The sequence below is a fragment of the Maniola hyperantus genome, chromosome 6 (genome assembly GCF_902806685.2).
Source record: "Maniola hyperantus chromosome 6, iAphHyp1.2, whole genome shotgun sequence".
Lineage (NCBI taxonomy): Eukaryota > Metazoa > Arthropoda > Insecta > Lepidoptera > Nymphalidae > Maniola > Maniola hyperantus.
In genome coordinates, this window is record NC_048541.1 from 13,563,633 (window position 1) to 13,588,158 (window position 24,526).

A 24,526-nucleotide genomic window follows, 5' to 3' on the forward strand; every position below is an offset into this window, starting at 1 on the left:
GAAACTTCAGTCTAGTGCTGACGTCACTAAAATGGCGGCCACGCGCATTGGCAATTTGCGGGACTTATATCAAAAAGTGCGGACCAGCAGGAATCGAACCCGCATCTCCTGGGATAGCGCCCGACGCTCTGAACAGTAAGCTACGGCACGCTTGCTGCCAGTGACGGTGATATTTTTTTTTTTTTTTTTAAATAATATTATGTATGTTCACTCAGTACTATCGGTCTAGGCTGCGATCCAAAAGCACTCAGACTTCCATAATCTATGGATCCTAATCATTTTTAAGCTTTAAACTTTTACTTAGAGTAGGTATTGCAATAATCAAACGATTAAGATTTGAATTCTGATTTTTCTCGGTAGGAACGGCATTCCGAACCAGTGGTAAAAACTATTTGACGATTCAAAAGCACTTGTAAAAGTTTACTTGAATAAAAATATATTCTATTGTATTATAATCTACAATACTCAATTCAAAATTCAAGTTTTAGTCTAAACTACAAATAAATAGACGATTCAACAATTACTCTTAATTAAAAATGTAACTATGCACAACTAACGTTACCTTTTTAATTGCTTCTATAGTACCTAAATCAACAAATTTAATTTCAGTGTCTATTTGCGCTGTAAATATTAGCGAATCGTTAGTACTGAGGTTAGAATTTAATTTAAACTTGCTACGTACGAACCCACAAACCGTATAAAGAGAATGGATGCTTATTTTTTATACCGTCCGTAAGGCTAAGAGCCAGCGCGTGCCCGATCTTCGTTATTTTATAAAAGCTGAACGATCCGCGACAATGAAGTTTAAATCATGGTGGCTTTGGGAGATAACAGGCGATAAAGGTGTAAAAAATCTAACGTCAAAGTATAAAGTCAATTATTTTTTCTTCTTCACGTCAAAATATAAAGTTATTTTTTATATTTTCTTCGGAATAGTATTTGAAATCACGTCATGCAATGCCAGATGCTTATTATCGTGGCAAACACCAGCCAGACACCCTTAAAGTTTAACAATTTATTAAAGGGATCGCAATTATATTGAATGTCTGGCAAAGCATGACGTGATTTCTATATATACTACATGATACTATTCCGAAGAAAATATAAAAAAAATTGACTTTGACGTAATATTTTTTACACCTTTATTACCTGTTATTTCCCAAATCCACCATGATCAAAACCTCATAGTTGCTGATCGTGTCTCCCTGTGTTGGGGACAATACATAGAGAAACTTTCAGCTTTTATAAAATGACGAACGTCTGGCACGCGCTGGCTCTCTGTCTAAGCGACTGGATGTATAAGCAAAAGCTGAAGGTAACATGTGAAATGAAGTCGAGGTAAAATAATCTATAAAAGAACAGAAATAAGAGTCAAAATCGTTTAAAAAATACTGTTTATGCATATGTGCTTGACCGTACGTTAAGTATTGCCTTTTACCTGGGATGGGAGCATAAGTTCCATTCAGTGTCTAGCTACTGTATAATTCAATATTAGCTTCAGGTTCTCCAATAGGGAATCAACTTTGTATGAACCACAAATGGTTGAACAGTCGTTATTTTTTACAAAATAGATTAAATTTCAGTTTAGTTATAAAATAATTGTTATTTATTCTTTATTTTTGCGTTTCACATTCATCCACTTACAAGAATAACATGAGATACATATGAGACCAAGTAAGAGTATAGCAAAATATAGGTAAGTAGGTACATTATAATTATTAGATAATTCACTTAGGGATGTAATATATACAATATTCATAAAATATGATATAACAGACAGACGTATGATAATAACAGACTTAAGAGAAAGAAACAGCAGTAGAATTGAATTTGAATAGTACCTAACTAAAAACCACAACATTTAAAGTTCAGCTACACGTGACAAAAGTTGTTCTATAATCAAAATTTAAAAAAGAAATCTAGACAACGACATCAGTACCACACTGTCACATAATTATCATTCATCATCATGATCAACCCATCGCCGACTCACTACTGAGCACGGGTCTCCTCTCAGAGTGGGAAGTGTTTAGCCATAGTCTATGCGGATTGGTAGACTTCACACACCTGTGAGAACATTATGGAGAACTCTCAGGCATGCATGTTTCCTCACGATGTTTTCCTTCACCTTTAGAGCAAACACACGTAACTCCGAAAAGGACCTCCTCCGATTAGAAGGCAGACGTCCTAACCACTAGGCTATCATAGCTTTTTGAATCTTATCATATCAGTAAAACAATATATAGAAAAATAAAGTGCGCAAAGGCGGACTTATCACTAAAAGTGATCTCCATTCTCCAGACTACCTTTTCTAAGGACCTACAATTACTAGCTTAATCATCGTTCAATTCACTTAATTTGATTTAATTTGGAAACCACCGCTAAATCCTTATACATATACATTTGTCGTAAACACAGTAAGTTTTGTAAGAATACGAACTGACGTAATTGTTTAGGTCAAAGGCAATTAAAGTAAATAAGGGTCACTACAAAAACTCCGTACCGGCCCGAAAAGGAGATAAACATCAGCTCGCAAGTTCGTTGGCTGTAAATCTTCCTACAACATCTACTAACCTAAGATATAGCTTAGACTTTTATAGTTTCTCTTGTAATAAAATTGAGCCCGCGTCGTGTTTTTGTCATTTCCTCTGTTTTCTTTTTGGGGCCCTCTCGAATTTTATTATTTTTATCATTTAATTGCTATTTTGATAAAACTTCTTGAAAGAAAACCGCCTTTGTATTCCTTTTTCTCTGAAATCAAGTATTTTTGTTGCTTTGCACTTTTCTTTACGCCCTTTCAAAATTAAAATTATTTGTTTTCATAAGTTTTAGTACTAACTACAATGTACTGTACCTACTATTTATTCACTTTTAAAACCAATTTTTTTTGGATTAGTCGAATGTTTTTGAATGGATTCACCCATTAAAAAGTCGTAGTGGTTCATAAGATATGAATTATTTTGCTTCTAATTGAAAAATAGCCTAGAATAATATTCTAGTCATGTTATGTAATATTTTTGTATGCATAAAGTATTTCTATTTCTATTTCTATTCTGTCAGAAACATCCAGCCATTTTGCGATCCCTAAACTTTTTCCGTCTATTTCATTATAAAAGTCACTAGATAGAGTAAATAGAGTCAACAATTCCGAAAAAATAGAGTCATGCTTCCAAATACGTTGTCGGTAAATCTTGCGACAAGATCTAGTGACTTAGGCTTAGCTTAGCCGTATACCCGAATAGTTTCTGCTGTAATAAAAACCTACGTCTTAGTTTTTTGCAATTTCGTCTTTATTCTACGTTATTACTCTCTCGAGCCTGATTGTTTATATTGGAATTGATATCTATTTTGTTGTTATTTTAATTATCTTCTCAGAGTCTTACCAAACCAGTTTGAGCCAGTGTATAAAAAAGTATGTAACGTCACTTTCAACATAGTTATGTGAACCTTTAACTTTATTCATTACATTTTTTTTCATAATCAAATTAAAAAATATATATGTTCTTGCTTTTTACACAATTTGTAATAACTTTTTTCATAATATCCAAATGAAAAATTCTTACTCTGTATTTACGATGGATAATATTTTTTGAACAAGGTTTCTACGAAGCCCGATTGTGAAGGTTGAATCAAACTCGATATAATATTGCATATACAATTTCCTTTTCAATTTTCTTGCAGCATCATATCCCTTTCAACATACAAGAAATATCAATGTTACAAGAAAATGTCAAACGCGTCACCCACGCAATAAAGCTATTTAAAATACCCCCATGTCATCGATCCTGAACAATTCAAGCGTTACGTGCTCTTCGCAAATTTTCCCTGAGTCCCCGTCACGTATGAAAAGGGGGAAGAAAAACACGATCTAAAGGCGTTAACACACTGGCAATTTGCGTACGTGTTTCGAGCGAGGCGATTGTTCAACGCGGACGCCACGTGTGGGTGGGTGTGTGGGTGTGGGTGTGGTGGTCCAGTGCGCCACAAATTTGATATAAAATAATTGAAACCTGCCAAAGATATCTAGTATATACCTATGTTAAAGAAAAGCTGACTAACTGCCTGACTGACTGATCTATCAATTCACAGCTCAAACTACTAGACAGATCGAGCTGAAATTTAGCATGCAGATAGCTATTATGATGCGGGCATCCGCTAAGATAGGGTTTTAAAAATTTAACCCCTAAAAGGGTAAAATAGGGGTTTGTTTATGTAGTCGACGCGGACGAAGTCGCGACATAAGCTAGTTCTTTATAAGAGGTGTACTTTGTAATTTGTATTCTGTTGCTTCAATTGCTGTTGTTCCTACAACAATATGACTGACATGGGGTGGGGTAAGCTATTTGTGAGTCCTTCTCCCGCTTTAGAAATGGGGTGTAAACCAAATGCCGGTTCAACGTCAGGACCTCTCAGTCGCATCCGATATCCGGGATCATGAGACACCTTGTACTTGACGCAAACGGTACCGCTGGGTTTTTAGTGGGTATGCTAAAGGCTTGTAAAAATTGCCAATGAGTCCCATATACCCACCCTTGTGCGGTAAACGTATGAGTGACTGTAAACGTATCGGTGTCGAGGCGCGCTCGCTGTGCAACCACGTGGCGATCTCGCTACGCGCCCTCATTGCAAATACGTTCAATAATCGCCTCGCTAGAAAACGCTTGCAAATTGCTAGTGTGTCCACGCCCTAAGGATGGGTATCGCACTTTACAAACAGTTTTGGTAGATAGTAGGTCGATATAAGACACACGTAATGCTGAGTCACGACTTGTGAGATTTGTATTGTTAAGTTTGATATCCTGAGCTTTTACAAATCTTTATGGTGTCTGTCTCAATAAATTGTTATAAGTTCTTTTTTGTTGTTCCTCAAGTATTGTATTTGGGTAGCTCAGGAGTTTTTGGTTTTCTTCAGGTGTTATCATTACTCATAATATAAAGGTGAAAGTGTGTTTATTTGTTAGTTTGTCCTTTAAAAATGCCGAAACCGAGCAACGTATTGCATAGATTTTTGGAATATATATCATAGTTAGAGAACTAAAAAGTGACATAAGCTACTTTTTATCTTGGAAAATCAGAAAATCCTCCGAAAAATATTTAAAGTCTAAGAATGAATTTGAAATTTTTTCAAACCTAAGAACGAATTTGCGGGCACCAGCTAGTACCTATGTGATAATTCTGAAAGATCTCCTTTAAGCTTTTGTTTCTAATAATTGATTATTTTGTCGCACCAAATACTTACGAGGCATCAGAGGTCAGAGTACGTAAAGCCATGAGCCATATTTACAATAGTATTTTTTTGCGTGATCTTACGTAGTATGTGTGAATAAATGTAGTTTTTGACAACATAAAGCGTAGCTGCATTTCTTATAACAGTTTCATCAAAGTAATTTCGCACATCCTTTGTCACAACACTTTAGTGCCGCGAAAGAACGATAAGTTTTAATTTCATTTCCGAGACGTTTCCATAAAGTACATATTCCGGGATAATTCCCGAAGCGTTAGTGTAGCGTGCGAGGAAGTTTTACGAGCAAACATTTGGAGCAACTGTTCCTGAGACGTGACGCGGGATGCGAATAGATAGACAATTTGTGGCAATGGGTGTGCGGGAACTGATTGATTGTGAGCAATATAAATGTATTAAACATCGTCTGGCCTGAAAAATAAATACAATAATGTTTCCTTCAGTTTTTTCTTCTTCAGATTTTGTGTATATCATATTCCATATAAATATATTTTATATATTATACTTCGTTTTTATTAAAATAAAGCGTAAAATAATGCAATTCTCATAACATTTTCGCCATTATCCATTATACAAATGTATTAAACATCGTCTGGTCGGAAAAATAAAAACAATAATGTTACCATCGGTTTTTTTTTTCAGATTTTGTATATACCATATTTCATATAAATATATCTTTATACTTCGTTTTCGTTAAAATAAAGCGTAGCTACAATTCTCATAACACTTTCGCCAATATCCATTAAGTAATTTCGCACATCCTTTGTCGCAACATTTTAGTGCCTCGAAAGAACGATAAGTTTTAATTTCATTTCCGAGACGGTTCCATAAAGCACATATTCCGCGAGAATTCCCGAAGCGTTAGTTTGGCGTGCGAGGAAGTTTTACGAGCAAACATTCGGAGCAACTGTTCCTGAGACGTGACGCAGGATGCGAATAGATAGACAATTGTTTTAAGATTGCGATTGATGGCAATGGGTGTGCGGGAACTGATTGATCGTGTGCAATATAAATGTATTAAACAGCGCCTGGTCGGAAAATAAATACAATAAATGTTCCCATCGGTCTGTTTTTCAGATGTTGTACATGCCATATTTGAATTAGATGAATGTTTTTGTGAGATAGATGAGATAAAATACTATTTATTGTTTTACAATAACTTAAATTTGAAGGCGTTTTATACATGCTTAAAAAAGTTGCTTAATAGTATGGGGTAGTGATGGCAATAATGATAATATAATGCCATACTCCTTCCGAGTTTCCGGAAGCCGCTGGATTCAGGCAGCGAGGCGCAAGACTGTAGTGCGTGGAAGTCCCTACAAAAGACCCAAGTAATGCCAGAAGTGGAGAGCATTGTATCGTTTGATGATGATGATGATAACTAGAAAAAATCGCCATAGATTATATTCCTCAGCGTATTAATGTCATAAAATAAAATTGGATTTCACACTCACGTTTAGCGAAAGGCTTCATGTTAGAAAAGATAAAAGAGAAGGAGGTTTCAAGTAAGATAAAAGCCAGTACGATTCTTGCACTTAAGTTCATTAATAAATAGGAAATTGCTCAATCTCGTCAGGGTGTTGAAAAATCCTTTGATATATTGGCTCGTTATTCGCGCCATCTCCTTCGCCGGGGACTCGGGATTGTTAATCGGGCCATTTGTCACGATCACGCTTGGTATTCACTGCAAACGAACGATTCAAATTTCTCGAGCGATTTTGCACGGGAACCGGGGAACTACAGCGGTTCCTTGGACGGTCGGCGTAATAATCGGTTAATGCTAATTCGGGCAATCCCGTCGCAAACTGTTATTATAGCTCACGCTGAGCAACCGTCGCGTCGCGTATCTAAGAAATAAATCTAGCACGAAATTGTTATTATTTTGCTGAGTTATACTCACATGTAGGCTTAGGTATAACTAACATAAACTTCGGAAGATCCATCGAAGCAAAAGCCAAGACCACCGCAAAAAAAACTCGGCATCCTTAACAAGGTCAAGCAGTACTTACTTCACGCCGCGTACTTTGTATCAAGCACAAGTAAGGTCCTGCATGGAGTACTGCAGTCACCTTTATGATGGCTCCGCTAAGTACCTACTAGCGGCTCTGGACGCCGTTGATCGTCGAGTTAGGAGACTCATTGGAGAAGACTCTCCGTTACTGGCGAAACTTCAAAGTCTTGATCACCGCCGCAAGGTTGCCGGCTTATCAGTGTTTTATAGGATATATTTCGGAGAGTGTGCTCAGGAACTTTTCGATCTTGTACCCCCTTCACCATTTTACCACCGAACCGCAAGACATCGGGCGAGTTTCCATCCTTATGTCGTCGACATCCCATCTACACGCACGAAACGTTTTGCGTCATCATTCCTCATACGCATGGCTAAGGTTTAGAATATCTTCTACGATATGTGTTCCCTACCAATTGCAACCCGGGTATCTTTAAAACAAGAGTGAATAGGCATCTTCTAGGTAAACGCGTCCCATCTTAGGCCGCATCATCACTTTCCATCAGGTGTGATTGCGGTCAAGCGTTTGCCTATAATTAATTTTTAAAAAAAAACTTTCATAACGATACCTAATTATCTGCAATTATAGATGCGGTACATATCTTAAGACTTAAACTACGACATTAAGGCTGCCTGTCCACTGGTGCGGAGCGGAGCGGAGATGTGTTGAGCAGACCAATCAGATTGTCGGTAAATAACGTGACATTTTTATTCCGTCATCTGATGAAACTCTGATTGGTCAACTATACACATCTCCGCTCCGCTCCGCTTCAGTGGACAGGCACCCTTACAGCCGTACTCGGAGTCGCTTAATTGTTACTTAAGTTTAGTTAAAACGAGACAGAGATATATCTCTCATATAAATCTGTCTCGTTTTAACTCAATCTTAAGTAACGATTAGCAAGTCTGAGTGCGGCTGTTTGAGTCGCTTAATCGTTATTTAAGTTTAGTTAAAACGAGACAGAGCTATATCTCTCATATAAATCTGTCTCGTTTTAACTCAATCTTAAGTAACGATTAGCGAGTCTGAGTACGGCTGTCAGATTTGTAGAGTACTATCTTGTATTTGAAGAGTTAAGACTCTTGTGCATTTTGTATCTTCTGCGCTACTCATCAGACATCAACGAGCACGAGTTTTATACGCCATGTCACAAGTGGGTTAGTTAATACTCTATAGTCTATTATAATGTTATAAAGGAAAGATTTGTTTGAAATCGATAAACTCTGAAACTGCTTAAGTGATTTTAATCATCCTTTTAACATTAGAAAACTATTTTTTATAGAAGTAACATAGGCTATGACTACTATGATATGCACCGCGAACGAAGTCGTTGGCAAAAGCTACTTCCAAAAGCTATTTAAATAATCAATCTCAACATTATAGTTTCCAATCTTCCTTTAAAACCTACAACGTGCATAATAATAGTAAGGTAATAATTCATGCTGGTTACAAATAAAGCATTTTCGTAGCAAAACAAAAACAAAAGCTAATCTCGTACTTCACCACTAAAGTAGCGTATAAAAAGTGGCCACAATAAATTCCGAACGTAAAGACAACAAGATAATACTGTAGTATTAGAACTAACCGTAAATTAAGGCAAAGTAACAGAGCTTATGCGATTCCGTACAATTTAACGTTCCCGAGCACGCTTGTAGAGGCTTGTGAAATTTTCAAATGAAACCAATTTACTGTGTCACCAAAAGGGACTATCCAAAAAACGCACAAATTTTTGCATAACGATGCCAATTTAGAAAGAAAAGTAATAGTATAAACGGTTATCCTCTCAAAGAGAAAAACAAGCAAAAAATATACCGTAGAAGTGTCTGTCTCGTTGTACGCTAAAGAAGACATTTGTTATCTTAAATATATAAAAGGAAAAGGTGACTAACTGACTGACTGATCTATCAACGCATAGCTCAAACTACTGGCTGGATCTGGCTGAAATTTGGCATGCAGATAGCTTTTATTTGTTTAGTGAAAAGTATTTTTTTAACGATTTCATATCAGGGTGCAAATGTTTGTGGCCAAAGGTAAAAAGAAAAATTACCTACTAGTAAGCAAACTCAAAGTTAACAATAACAATTAAAGTGTAATATTTTCCATTTAACATAGCAACAAGGCCATTATAAAATACATTGATTCGTGATATTCCTCCGACATCAAGGGTGTAAACTGTAAACACTAGGTTTCAGCCATCTTCCAATTAATTTGAAAAACGAACTCCATGCGATCAAAACGTCAATAAATTTTTATCAACACCAATACACGAGAAACGTATTCATTTGCATACGCATTTCAATTTGATGGACATATTATTTTCTCGGCAAAAAAATTGGGTTGAAAAATAAAAGCATACACGTGTTCGATTCAAAATGTTTGCTTTTTCAACTTTTCGATAGTTTTTTATAAAAAATATTATCGATAAAAGTTTACTTTTGACCATTATCAAACCCAATAGCAAACAACTTTACCTATAATATAGCAATTATTTTTAGATTTTACTTTTTATTAATTAGAAAAAAATTACTTACACGATGCGACTTTTTAGTCTCTTTTTCTTGATATTTCAACAAAGTTGTATTTGTCGCGGTTACGCGCTATCATCGCAAAAAAAATAAAAAAAAATGTGGTTTCGTAGTGGGAACACTGCATCAGTTTCAATCTACTTATTACCTGTCTCCCAATCTTTTACATTAATAATAAATAAATTGAACAACTCAGATCTTGGCTTTGTAGTAACACTACAGAAGGGTGATTCCACAATATATTGCACTTTATAAATGCAAGTAAACATTACAACAGAGTAATTTTTCATCAACAGGTCTGCGACCGGGTCCGAGCGTGTGGGCGGAGTCACTCGACGCGGTCAATTTGTCAGCGGTGGCGGGTGGCGATGCGACACTGCCCTGCGACACTAGGTCGCCGCAGCCGCCAGATGCGTTGCTACTTGTCGTGTGGTATAAAAACGACGTACCTATTTACAGGTAAGGTTTTTTTTATGTTTTTCCAGGTAAGATTTATTTAATACTTTTGAAGCCTTCAAGTTGCCTATATTGCAAAATCTACACAAATTTAGTGGTGATAGGTTAAGACGTCGTCCTGTTAGGGATGTCGGGGCTTCAGTCCCGGGCATACACTTCTAACTATTTGAAGTTATTTGCTTTTTAACCAACTAACCTGCATGTCTTAGAGTTTTCCATAATGTTCTCAAAGGTGTGTGCTAAGTCTGCCAATCCACACCGGGCCAGCGTGGCAGACTACAGGTACCTACCCTAAACCCTTCTCATTCTGAAAGAAGGTCCCACGTTCAGTAATAGGTTGAAGCTGGGTTGATTATGATGATGATGATGATAGTTTTATTTTTACATAACTTTTCTACTAGAATTTCTGAAAATATTTTTTAGTAGGTACGGTCTAATTTAAAAAATATAAAGGAAAACTATGCAAAAAGTCAAGTTTCTGGACCCAGGGCAGTTTGAACTGTACCGTATGTTAATTTGTCAGTCAGTTTCTTTTTTATTTTACAAGGAAGATTGGGTTCGGCATTTTTAGTTATCACTTAACATTTCAAAAACTACATGGATGTTTTTCGACAAAACATGAAACTGAACCGTCCTCTATTTTCTGAAACGAATATACCAGTACCCGTAGTACAAGATTTTACGTCTCACCAAACCAAACCAAATTCGAGAGTCGAAATACTTCCGCGTTACAGTAAACTGGATCTTAAATGCCTTGTTTTAAAGCTCAAGTTTGTCTACACATCTACAGCCAGCGCTCCAAGCGGAAACATTGCGAAATTAAAATCAGTGGCGTTGAATATTTGACTTCAATTCAAGGCTGTTTAGGTCCATTTTACTGTAATGCGGAAGTTTATATAAGTAGATTTTGGTGTAGGGTAAAATAATAAGCAGACCGTATTTAAACGCCGGAAGTATTCAAAGACGAACAATTTGTCAACGCCCTTCAGGCTTTCAGGTAGGTACGCGATCGCGAAGTTTCCGTGTAACACGCGCTTTAACCCTCAAGTATCGTGACATTTTGTTGCCTACTATACTATGAAAACCGGACAAGTGCGAGTCGGGTCTCACTCTTTTAGGGCTCCGTACATAATTATGTTTTGGTCATTGCTTACAAACTACTTGATGAATCGTCGTTTTCAGTACAACATAATAAATCTAAATTACATATTCCTAACAAGTTTGGTTCTTGAGATAGACCTCGTCACAAAAATGATCTGAAACTGACAAATTTGATGGCCCCCCAGGCCCCATTTCTTTATTTTTTTTGAAATAAAAAAGAATTAAAAAAAATATTCGTACTTTTACCACGTTTTTGGTACAAATAAATTAAATTAACTATTAAGCCGAATCCTACTTTGTGGTGTTACACCAAGGACTGTGTTTGTGAAACTTTCTTAGTTGTGGTTTTTGAGCTTAGTACTAAAGGCTGTATGAAAATCTGTAAGTAAAAAATTATGGCACACTAATCAGTCTCTTGGATAATTCAGAAAAACCTAAAGGCTGAAATGTGAATGTATAAAACGAACAATTTCCATTTACCAAGGCAACAGAACATCTAGGGAAGTTTTAATAAATACCGCTTTTAGGACGCCTACTTTGACGATTGGCCTACTTAGTCAAGTAATCTCGTTCCCGTAAACCAAAACCGACGTTAATCTTTGCTAAGCCGAATCCTACTTTGTGGTGTTACGCAAAGGACTGTGTTTCTGAAACGTACAAAAGTGGGCAGGATTATATTCTTTAATGTGGTTTTTGAGCTTAGTATTAAGGTAGTATGAAACTCTGTAAGTAAGAAATTATGGCGCACTAATCAGTTTTTTGGATAATTTAGAAAATAGGGGCTAAAACGTTACAGCGAACAATTTCCATTTACCAAGGCAACAGAACACCTAGGGAAGTTTTAATAAAGACCGCTTTAAGGACGGCTACAAATTTGACGATTGGCCTACTTAGTCGAGTAATCTCGTTCCCGTAAACCAAAACCGACGTTAATCTTTGCTAAGCCGAATCCTACTTTGTGGTGTTACGCCAAGGACTGTGTTTGTGGGACACAAAAAGGTGGCCAGGAATAATATATCAAGCAAGGTTATCTCTGCTTTAATTAAGAAAGCGTGGTTTTATTTAAAGAGTTTATTATTTCTGATTACGAGAGGTAACACAAATTTGTAATTTAGCGCAGAAATATAGATAGGTAAAACTTTTTGGAGTTCCGTACCACAAAGGAAAAAAACCCTTAGGTAAAAGATTACTTCGTTATCCGTCTATCTGTCTAAAACCCTTTCCCTCAGAAGTGCATAGAGGTACCAGTTTCAAATTAATATAAAAACTTCAATCTAAAAGTACGGTCATTCATACCGCATATTTTGACACTAGCTAGTAAGTAAATCAAAACTTATAGGATACTTCCTGTTGACCTAGAATCATATTTGGCAAGGTGTTATAGCATACGCAAAGGATAAAACCCGAAACTCCTCAATTGTCACATCACATACACCATATTGGCCTGTTTTTATTACTCTTTCTATTTCGTTGTTGCAATATATACTAAGTTACTAATTAGTATTATGCTAATAAGCAATTTAGTAAAGATAAACCCTCATTATATTATATTACTCCTAGTATTTTTATTAGGACTGTATCATTATATTATGTTCTCAAAATTAACCACATCAGACAAGTATGTGGACATAAGGAATCTGGATGATGTCACAAAAGTCAGTGCAACCAATGTTGCTGAAGTCATTTGCACTTTCAGAGCTGCAAATGGCTGTGTCTGCCCGTTGGGTATTTCAGTCAACTTACCTTACACTCTTACATACATACTATGTGCTCTATCTTTATTTGTTTTAGGGTTCCGTATCCCAAAAGGAAAAAAGAAACCATTATGAAGAAAAATACTAACAAAGAAAAAAATATTCTGACTAGGGATCGTTCAAAATAAATGTACCCAGTAATAAGCATCGTTTGCGTTTTTGAATATATGCGACCCGCAAGCGGTCCCCAACGATGTGTCCCTGTCGACACATCAAAAATGCAAAGTCCACTTATATCACAAAAGTGACTTTGAAATATTAATAGCCCTCTCCGCATTGTGCATACTAAAGACCGATTAAGCTGAAGAAACAAGTTGTGTGCACGATATTCCCTCGGTTAGTTACTGTTACTATGTTTTGGAGGTTGTTTTTGAACAATTTCTCGGCTCAAATCATTTTTGCTTTCAAGTGCCAGTACCTACTATTTGTTATTTCTGTAGAGTAAGAAAGCTGAATTTTTGAAAAAAATTGTAGGTAGACAAGGAATAAGGCTGGATTTTGAAAATCTCCAGGGAATATGGAATAAACAGGATTTCATCATTATCATCATCATCAACCGATATACGTCCACTGCTGGACATAGGGTCTCTTGTAGGGACTTCCACAGGCCACGGTCTTGCTCCGCCTGAATCCAGCAGCTCCTGCGACTCGTCTGATGTCGTCCGTCCCCCTAATGGGAGGTCTTTCAACACTGCGTCTTCCGGTGCGAGGTCGCCATTCCAGCACCTTGGGACCCAGGATGTATACGAGTATTTTCGCTGATTGAAGTTACGGGTGGTTGCTAGTATACCTAATTTTAGAGCAGGTAATTTCATTGGCTTAGGTATACGAAGTCAAGGATTAGACCTAGTACATTAAACTCTAGTCTATTAGGTACATCGCAGGATAACGCGGAAACTAATTCGGCATACAGTCGGGAACGCTTATGAATATCAAATACGCGCATGAGCGATCTATAAAATATGCACGCACACTGTTAGGCCGGGATTGAACCATGAATACGGACTGATGGGGTAATAAGACAAAATAGAGCTGGCAATTGGGTGTGATGATAATACTATAGGAGAAACACAATGTGTTTAAATACAAACCTCCTATCAATAAGGCTAAAAACCAGCTAAGTACGAGTCAGGCTCGCGCAACGAGGGTTCCATACTACAGTCGTATTTTTTCGACATTTACGATAATTCAAAAACTATGATACATAAAAATAAATAAAAAACTGTTTTGGAATGCACAGGTTAAGCCCTTTCATATGATACCCCACTTGATATAGTTATCTTACTTCGAAAATTGAAAATACTACTTAATTATTAGTTCATGACCCCAATTTAATTTTTTTGTGTGTGATGTAACCAGAAATTCACGGTTTTCAGATTTTTCCCCGAATGTCTGCTATAAGACCTACCTACCTGCCAAATTTCATGGTTCTAGGTCAACGGGAAGTACCCTGTAGGTTTCTTGACAGACCGACAGACAGACAGACAAAAAAGTGATCCTATAAGGGTTTCTTTTTTCCTTTTGAGGCACGGAACCCTAAAAATGCTGTAAGTATTCATCTTTTCAGCATTCAATTTCGCTAACACTCAGATGCTTTGGGCGAAAATAGATACGTTTAAAAAATTATTACACAATAATAATATTTACAAAGTAAAAAGAAAATTTAGCTTCAATAAGTAAGAAGAAAATAAAGCCCATCGGAATCATAATGGTCAAAGCTGTTGGTTTCCTATTGATAAGGTTAAAGTCTCAGACTTAAGAAAAATAATAGACAGAGTACTTGCGAGTAAAACATGTTTCAGTTTAAGCTTTATCTTACATTAAGCTTATAAAACTGAAATACGACTGCTCCTCTTAATTTACGCTGCAATGTACCTACCTAGTGACTTTTTTCTATCGGTTCAAAGTGATCAGCTCACTACAGAGCTATTCCTCTCAGAGTGTATCGCTTAGTATATAAATATTATATTTATTAACTAAGAAATTTCTCCTTTTTAATTTGACATCCTACTCGAAGTGATAGCAAAAACAAAATCAGAGACCCTCACTTTTTAGATAAAGTATCCGTCATATTAATTTTGTTCGTATAAAATGAAGCCTATGTTACCCGGACCATACTTACTATCTAATCAATTCCTCCTCATCATCAAAATTGGTTCCGTAGTTTAGGCACTATGTACTCACGGAAATACAAGCATACATACATACGTCTTCATGTAATAAAATTACAACCCTTTCATTTTCGTTAATCATTTTAAGTTTAGACATTGCTGTAGTCAGGTAAATAATAAATCAGATATGTAGGTATGTGACACGCCAATATGAGTCATTGCCATAAAAAAGGAAGATTTGGTTTTAACTTTCAATGCATTTTAAATTGATTTTCATTTGGTAAGAATTAGTAACAGAATAATTATATTAAAGTGGCTTTTTAAAAGCTAAGCTTTACACAAATAAATAATTTTGACTTTCATTTGAAATGGGTGATCCCGTACTGGCTTTATAATCTAGCGTTTCATTTTCTGTCTATCTTTTTAATTTAGTCTAAGTTTATATCAGCATCAACCGGCGAAGAATAATTTCATCGAGAGAATAATAATTTAAGTAAACGAACGAAAAAAGAAATAAGATTTTCCTTTAACAGGGGCATGATACTTTATTGTATTTTTTTCTTTATTTAGAACTTAACCTGTTCTTAAATGATTTAATATTAAATGTTTCCGACAAACAAAACAATAAAAGAAACATTTAATTAGCGATGTTTTGTAGGAAAAATTTTGTAGGAAAATTTTGTAACAACTCTTAAGTAAGGGCGGGTGGTCCATTTTGCATGCTGCATGTTGCACCATACAGATTTGACCTGTTTCAGCAGGTTATAGCAAATTAAGCTTTTGGTTCATTGTTTGTGACGTTGGCGACCACCAGCGTCAACCGTGTGCGGCGAGTCCACAGAGTCCATACAAAATGTATGAAAACTACAGGAAATAGGTCGGTATAGAGGCGTTTTGTGGTTGTCACGAGTAGCTCATCTGCGGCAAGCCTACGGGGTGTAACCCTAGGGTGGGTAAGCGGAAGATCCCCAAAAAATAATCAGATTTGCTTGCTAAACAAAATTGTGCGTTAAGGTGATAAATTAAACTTGTAGCTGTACTAGTATTATCTTACCGAACATTTCCTGGTAAATGATCACGTAGCGATGACGGATTATGACGAATTTATATAATATTGGGTATTACTCCTGCTCAATCGATCTTGATTGATGATGCTTTAGTAAATAACCGCTAGTTACGGACCCACGTTGAAGTCTTATTTATCGAAATTGGGGTCATTCATCATTTAAGATGGCCAGGCGCTGAACTACAGATTGGTTTGTATATAAATGTTTTATATTTTTATAATAAATATTTTATTTGTATTCAGAAGCAGCAAAATAAATTTTTTATAGGGTTTTTTACCTGTAGATATTTAAGTTTGGACCCTCCTTTTTTAAAAGAATGAACTGAAAGCTAGCGCGCCGACATCACTAACGTTACCCACATACATATATCGTTCGCGGACATGCTGGTGTTCCGGTAGTAGTAATAGATAATTATTATCTCGGTTCTTTTATTTTATATGCAGTGTCGGGGGTGTGATATGCAGTATTACCGAAATTAGGACTGGTAAAAGTTTGTACTTTTTACACTTTGCCCTGTGTATTCACAATTTATTTTAACCTAAGTATATCCCACATCATTGCCGTCAGTTTATCTCAATGTGACAGCGTTACATTCGGAGCTGCACAAAGAAACTCGCCCGAGTTAGAAGGCCGTAAGCCGGCTCCGTTATGAAATATTTATGAGTGAGAACGTTTTCATTTCCAAAGTATAGAGCCTTATGCGAATTTCTCGTAACTTTGAAGAAAATAAATGGTTCTGGATAATTATTATGTTCATATAATATAGTTAACTTATGCCTGCGACTTCATCCGCGTGGACTACAAATAAACCCCTATTTTACCCTTTTAAGGATTAAATTTTCAAAGAGCTTTCTTAGGGAATGTCTGCGTCATATTTTTTTTTAAAATTTATTTAGTCTTATTAATTGTACAGGTCTCTTACATTTCTATTTCGCCAAACTGGTGGGCCAGTTTGTTGGCGAGGTGGCGCTCTTAATAAATTATGTAGGTACATAATTTACTACTATATTTTCCTTAACGCTATCCATACACCTTTTTCTATATATATCTATCTGCGTGACAAATTCCAGCACAATCCGTCCGTTCCGTTTGCCGTGGAGACCCTGGGGCCATGGAGTCTTAATGCTAAAAAAATTACGAGAAATTTCACGGCGATTAATAGCCTCAGTAGGTGACAGAAGGGCTGGCTCATTTTTCGAGCAACGGATCAGCCTGTCCAGCGCGGAAATGCAGCCAGTAATCTTGGCACCATTCCAAGCGGGCATGATTTTTATAGTAATTAGATAAGGCTGGCATTAAAAATAAAAATAGTTTTAGGTTAGTTTTATTATAATACTAGCTTATGCTCGCGACTTCGTCCGCGTGGACTACAAAATTTCAAAACCCTATTTCACCCCGTTAGGAGTTGAATTTTCAAAAATCCTTCCTTAGCGGATGCCTACGTCATAATAGCTATCTGCATGCCAAATTTCAGCCCGATCCGTCCAGTAGTTTGAGCTGTGCGTTGATAAATCAGTCAGTCAGTCAGTCAGTCACCTTCTCCTTTTATATATATAGATTTTCAATTTAAAAATAAAGTGTAGCGTAGACAGAGCTTTTTTGATAAATAGGTAGGTTCTAATAAATATTACAGAAAAAAGTTTAGGCCACAAAACCTCTTTACTTCCATTACCTTTGATATTTTTTGCGATTGTATTCGATTCGATTTATTTAAGATGCCATTTCGTTTAAGGATATTGAACAATAACTATTGTTTGTTTTAACCGGGGAAAAATGCTTTCAAAGATCTCCTGAGTCGCTTTGTCCGTTGAGATTTCTAACATGGCTTTCGTTTCAATACGAATTTATCTACGGATGTATTGGGTTTGACTCAAAGAAAATGTACAAGTTACCTTGCAATTTCCGTTTTCTCTTTGATGTTTTGTAAGTTTGAATAAGTTTTGATTGAGACAATTTGTAGTATTCAGGAGACATTTGTAAGATGGCTCTTAATACAAGTACATAAGTACTACATACTACAAGTTTTCAATATTCAATACGTTGCATTCATGCAGCACTTTTCTCGGATATTCAATACTTCAAAATATTTACATTGCCTGCCTTATACAATATATTCATGTAGTTTTTGAAGGCCTCTCTGTGCAGTGATGCGCATATGTTCCCGGGTTCAAATCCCGGTGGGGTAAATTTGGAAATTTATCATGAATCTTAAAATTGCCGGCTCACTACCAGTCGCACGAGTCTCCTCTCAGTATGAGAAGGGTTTGGCCAGTCTACCACGCAGGCCAAGAGTGAATTGGCAGACTTCACACACTTTAAGAAAATTATGGAGAACTCTCAGGCATGCAGGTTTCCTCACATTGTTTTCCTTCACCGTTAAAGCCAGTGAAATTTAATTTCTTCAAATGCTCATCAACTCTGAAAAGTTAGAGGTGCGTACCCGGGATCGAACCCCCGTCCTCCCTTACCTAAGTTTGTTGAGGCTTGTACCACAGACCAACGTTTACTGTGTTGCTAGTCAAATAAATTCCAATGTTGTATGTAATGTCGTATCTTTGTATGCATTATATTCTACTTAGATTGCTCGAATTATTTAAATAAAGCAAAAACGAATAACTAAAATAATAAAAAAAATCTCCCGCTTCTCCTATGTATGTTTAATCTTCTTTGCAGCTACGACACTAGAGCTAAAGGGCCCGACGCACACTGGGCTGACTTGTCGCTCGCGGGTCGCGCGCGGTGGCACGCCACCCCACACTCGTCTCTACGCATACGTGACGTGATCCCGACAGATCGGGCCCTCTACCGTTGTCGGGTCGACTTCAAAGTGTCGCCTACCAGGAACTACAAGTTCGTGCTGCATGTCATAGGTAAGCTAATCTATCTATATGTATAAAAATGAATCGCTAAATGTGTTGCTCATCGCAAATCTCGAGAACCACTGAACCGATTTCGATTATTCTTTTTTTATAATATTCCGTGAAGTACGAGGATGGTTCTTACGGAGAGAAAAATTTAATTCAACCTCCCCTCAATTTTCTAAACTCCACCCGAGCGAAGCCGGGGCGTGTCAGCTAGTTATAAATATATACTAGATGATTGTCCTTGTCCGAAGATTCGATTTTTAAAAATCTCTTTTTCTGTGATAAAGCGTAGTAGTATATCGATCTGTGGAATTCAAGATTTCATAGATGTGGATTTAGGTTTTTAAAAATCCCATAGAAACTCTTTGGCATCAACTAGTTTATAATATTAGTATGGTTTGAAGTACGAGTATGGATCAAAGCATAGACTAATTCCAACCTCCATCTTGTTGAAATCGGTCCGAAGTCGATTTAAAATCAGTCTTATAATGTCGTTCCGTACTCACGAAACTATCCCTATCGACGCTGACTTCAAGTTAAAAGTACGCGCTTCTCTATCAGCAAGTTGTTCATTGAATCATGTAGTTCTCTTGAAGTTGCGCAGTCAAAGTTTATCAAAGAACCCCGTGAAGCACGTATTGGCCCAAATATATTAAGGTCCAGTATTTGTTAGGAATAGAGCTCGATTGGAAGTTAAGTTCCATTTCAAGTTGTAAGTTGAGGATTGGTTTAATTGAAGTTTAAATAAGATATGTACAATTAATTATTGCAGCGTAAGTAACATGATTGTACCCTCATGTCCTGGAAGAAACTTGTACCCTCGAGACGGATGTAAGGTTCTATTTATCCCAGAAAAAAAGGCAGGATTTAGAAAATAACTAAATCATCGTAGACAGACAAAGTCTCAAGCTAAGGGTCAAAAAAGAAAGCTTATCACTAATTCCCTACCCATATTATAAATGCGAAAGTGTGTTTGTTTGTTGGTTTGTTGGTTTATTGGTTTGTTGGTTTGTCCTTTAATCACGTTACATCGGAGCAGCAGATTATTGTAATTTTTGCATGGGTATAGTTAAAGACCTGAATAGTGGCTGAAGGCTACTTATTATCCCGGAAAATCAGATAGTTCCCAAGGGATTCGAAAACATAAATCCACGCGAACGAAGTCGCGGGCATCAGCTAGTGTTAAATATGAATAACTATTGTATACGTACTCAGAGACGTATCAAATACTAAGCAGGGTACTCACTAGCCGTGCCGTGTAACATGTAACGCATCTGATACTGTATCAACCTGCAAATGGCCACGTACGGCTCGTCAACGGTCACCGCGTATCCAGCTACGAGCTACGTGTTGCCGTCTACGCGCACACTACGAGCCACCTTTGTGTTCGCAGTGATACCGCCACTCGGCGGGTTAATGCGAACTTACTGCGCTACACGCGCTAGCGGCTCGCAGCGGGCTCGTGCCTATGTACTCACGTGATACAGTATCACATACGTTACATGCTACACAGCTAGGTGAGTACCCTGCTCTACATTCAGCCTTGAATACAATTTAATTGTTTACTAACGTTAATACAGTTTCTCTCTAATTTACATTCCTTAACAGTCTGCCAATCAAAGGCAATTTAATATCAAATCTACGTACCGACATCTGTACATCGAGTTTAATTTCATAGAATAACTTCAAATCAAACACTAAAACGGGATCAAAAGAGCCTGGCATACCTACTAGTCATTAGAAAGTGCTTATTATTTATTATAGGGACGTATTTATTATTTAGAGCTGAGCTGAGTACGAAAGTTATATTTTAAATTTTCAAATTAAAAACCGGCCAAGTACGAGTCAGGCTCGCGCAATGAGTGTTCCGTACTACAGTCGCATTTTTTCGAAATTTTGCAGGATAATTCAAAAACTATGATACATAAAAATAAATAAAAATCTGTTTTAAAATGCACGTAGATGAAGACCTTTCATATGATACCCCACTTGATATAGTTATCTTACTTAGAAAATTGAAAATACTAATTCCATGACCACAATTTAATTTTTTTTGTGTGATGTAACCACAAACTCACGGTTTTCAGATTTCTCCCCAAATGTCAGCTATAAGATGTACCTACCTGCCAAATTTCATGATTCTAGATCAACGGGAAGTACCCTGTAGGTTTCTTGACAGACCGACAGACAGACAGACAACAAAGTGATCCTATAAGGGTTCCGTTTTTCCTTTTGAGGTACGGAACCCTAAAAATGGCGGCCATACCTATATTTAGAAAAATAGCTGCTAAGTGTGAGTGAGACTCGCGCACCGATTTTCAATTTTCGTTTATAGACGCACGCGCTGAGATATTACCGTTGCCACTTGCCACCATTTGTAAACGCACTGAGTAAGCGTTCGCGCGTATTTCTCCACTAGCTAGAACGACCCAGCTACTCCCGGAGTAATGAAATAGCAACTATCCGGTTTCACCCTCTATCCGGTTTCCCCCCACCTTGCCCTATGTAGATTTTCTGTATGAAGAAAGAAATACACCAACTTAGAAAAGATTTTGAGAAATTAAACCCAATTGAAGCCGATCGACAGTTCAGCTAAAACAAAATATCGCAAACATACTTCACCTTGTTCCTAAAACATCTTAAACTGTACTTAAAACGTGCCAACCCAAATAGAAGGTGCCTGTAATCCTCATAATTTAACTGTAACGGTTGTGATCTAAAGCGCATTATTCACCATCCATCTTGCTGTACGTCCTGCCAAGGTCTGCTCAAGGCCGCAGTGCTGGATGCAACATACAGACCATCACGCACGCATCAAGCGTGATCAGAATAATTCAGTATTTAAACGAGAGAGACGACCACTCACGTTGCGACACAAGCTCTAAATGGTAAAATCTGTTGTACAGCAAGTCTATTCACGATCAAGCATGCACGACGCAGGACGACTCTGACGTACGGCCGCGCTATTCACTGTCTATCTACACGACGCGGACGGTGGTGAGGGCGCTCGCTGGATGCAAAATTCGTCGTGCACATCCAGCAAACAATTAGTAATAATTATTGACGTACGTCTAGCCCATTCACGATCTTTTTGCATCGTGCATCGTGCATGGCCTTGGCGGGACGTTCAGCAAGATGGATGGTGAATAAAACGCTTTACTCCCCTACTTATCGCCGTCCTCGAACAAGAATCCGAGATGTTCAACTTGATAAATAACCTTTTAGTTAAAAACGAATCAATCACTCGTTGAAGAGCTGACGACGAAATGGCGAAGATTTTCCTCTGGACTCTTGAATCTCTGTTCCATTAGTTTTTTGTGTTAAAAGATCTTTATGCGGCGACGAAACCCGTGTCACTATACATTATATTATGTATGTACTTACACATAATACACCTATAACTAACCTAACTACATGTAACTGCTTCCTAATCTTGAAAGGTGGAAAAAGTGACTGACTGACTGATCTATCAACGAACAGCTCAAACTATTGGACAGATCTGGCTGAAATTTGGCATGCAGATAGCTATTATGACGTAGGCGTCCAAGGTTAGAAGCCAGGGTATGCATTAGTTAGGTAGGAACCTGTTTACTGGCAGATCATAATGAAAAATATGCATTGAGCTATTACAACTGGGGTAAGCAGTGCATTTATGCCTCTATGACCTGCACGCCACTGGCGATAGGTACATGATACTTGCCTATGTTCGCTTTCAATAAACTATTGATTTTACTAAAAAACCTTTACAACCGTATATCTACTCTTCATCCATAACACACATAACACAGCTATTTTGTCAGTTAAATAATTATGGCCAACAAGATATCATAATAATTAATCAATTCAAGTTAGCCTAGCTACTAAACAATGACATAATTCTTCATTCATTATTCATCCCCCTCCCACCAAATGCATCCCGTACCGCCATTTAATATTTATTGGCGACAATTTCATATTCCCATCCCGGTGCGCAGTTGCAAGGCTTCTTAAATATGCAGCGCAAATTCCTGTTTATTGAAGCGGAATATAAAGCACTTGGGCACCCCGGTGAAAACATTGTTTGCCTGTAACATGAATGAAACGCGAATCATAATACTTTTGTATTTTTATGTTCCGCATTTTGAAAGAACGTCTCGAAATCTCAAGCGTTGCAACGAAATGAAATAATTTTGAATTTACTAAAATACTATTACAATTTAATATAACATTTTTAACGGGGTTATTTTTTGTAAATTGTTTCATGATAATACTTTATGCTAAACCGTTTCATCTCATCATCATCATGATCAACCTATAACTGGTTCACTACTGAATACGGGTCTTCTCACATAATGAGAAGAATTCAGTCCACGCTGGCATGAGTATAGATTAGCAGACTTCGCACAATTTTTTTTTAAAAAGAATATTAGCCATGTTAAATGACTAATATTCCCCTTTCCTTTCCAACCAAGCGTCAAGCTTGTGCTAGGAGTAGGTACGACAATAGTGCAACGGGCGGGATTTGAACCGTCGACCTTTCGGTTTTCAGTCCACTCTTTTACCCGTTGATCTATTGAGACTCAACATTTGAGGACCTTATGAAGAACTCTCAGGCATGTAGGTATACTTTACCGATATAGCAAGTGATATAATTGCTTAAAAACGCACATAACTCGGAAAATTTATAGGTCGATATCCTAGATTGAACCTCCCGATCTCCTTAATAAGAGGCCGACGTCTTACCCACTAGGCTACCACTTCTTCTTCTTCTTGAAGTGCCGTCTCCTATCGGAGGTTGGCAATCATTAAGGAAATCTGCACCTTGGACGCAACTGCGCGGAAAAGAGATCGGGTACTCTTACACAACACAATGTTCTTCTTCTAACCGCTATCACTACACCGTTTCATCTCACTCAGCAATAAATCTTGATAAAGCAGAAAATATAATAAAAAGAAAAAACGACATAATTTATTTCAAACAATAGTTACCAAGGGGTTTACGTAATATTCATTTATAAAATCACGTCGAGGTTAGATCCTAAAGCTTTCAGCCGCTTTGTCAAAGTAGGGCATTAATATCAAGTAAAGGGGTCTTTTGATGAAATTTCAGATAGAATGGCCGTGGTCTAGACTGGCTTTTAAAGGTGCGTACACATCTGGTGAATGTGCCGCTTATACACAACACTTGCGCGTTGTAAAGCCTGACCAGAAAATATCTCGCCATATTGCGGAAAACCCATGGAACTAATTTATACATAACCATAGACTTATTGATCACAGACAATATACTAGTGGCGCCCCCAGAGATCATCATCATCATCATGATCAACCCATCACCGGCTCACTACAGAGTGCGGGTCTCCTCACATAGTGAGAAGGGTTTTGGCCATAGTCTACCACGCTGGCCCCAGAGATAGT

At 37.3% G+C, this 24,526-nt stretch overlaps 1 protein-coding gene across 1 annotated transcript in view; it reads left to right on the forward strand.

The window, feature by feature from the left end:
• Positions 1–24,526, forward strand: part of LOC117982898 (nephrin-like) — a 234,265-nt gene that overhangs the window by 138,557 nt on the left and 71,182 nt on the right. Inside the window, exons 3-4 of the mRNA XM_034969334.2 lie at positions 10,073–10,235; positions 18,939–19,135. Of these exons, the coding sequence (XP_034825225.1) occupies positions 10,073–10,235; positions 18,939–19,135 (360 nt within the window). The remainder of the gene's footprint in view (positions 1–10,072; positions 10,236–18,938; positions 19,136–24,526) is intronic.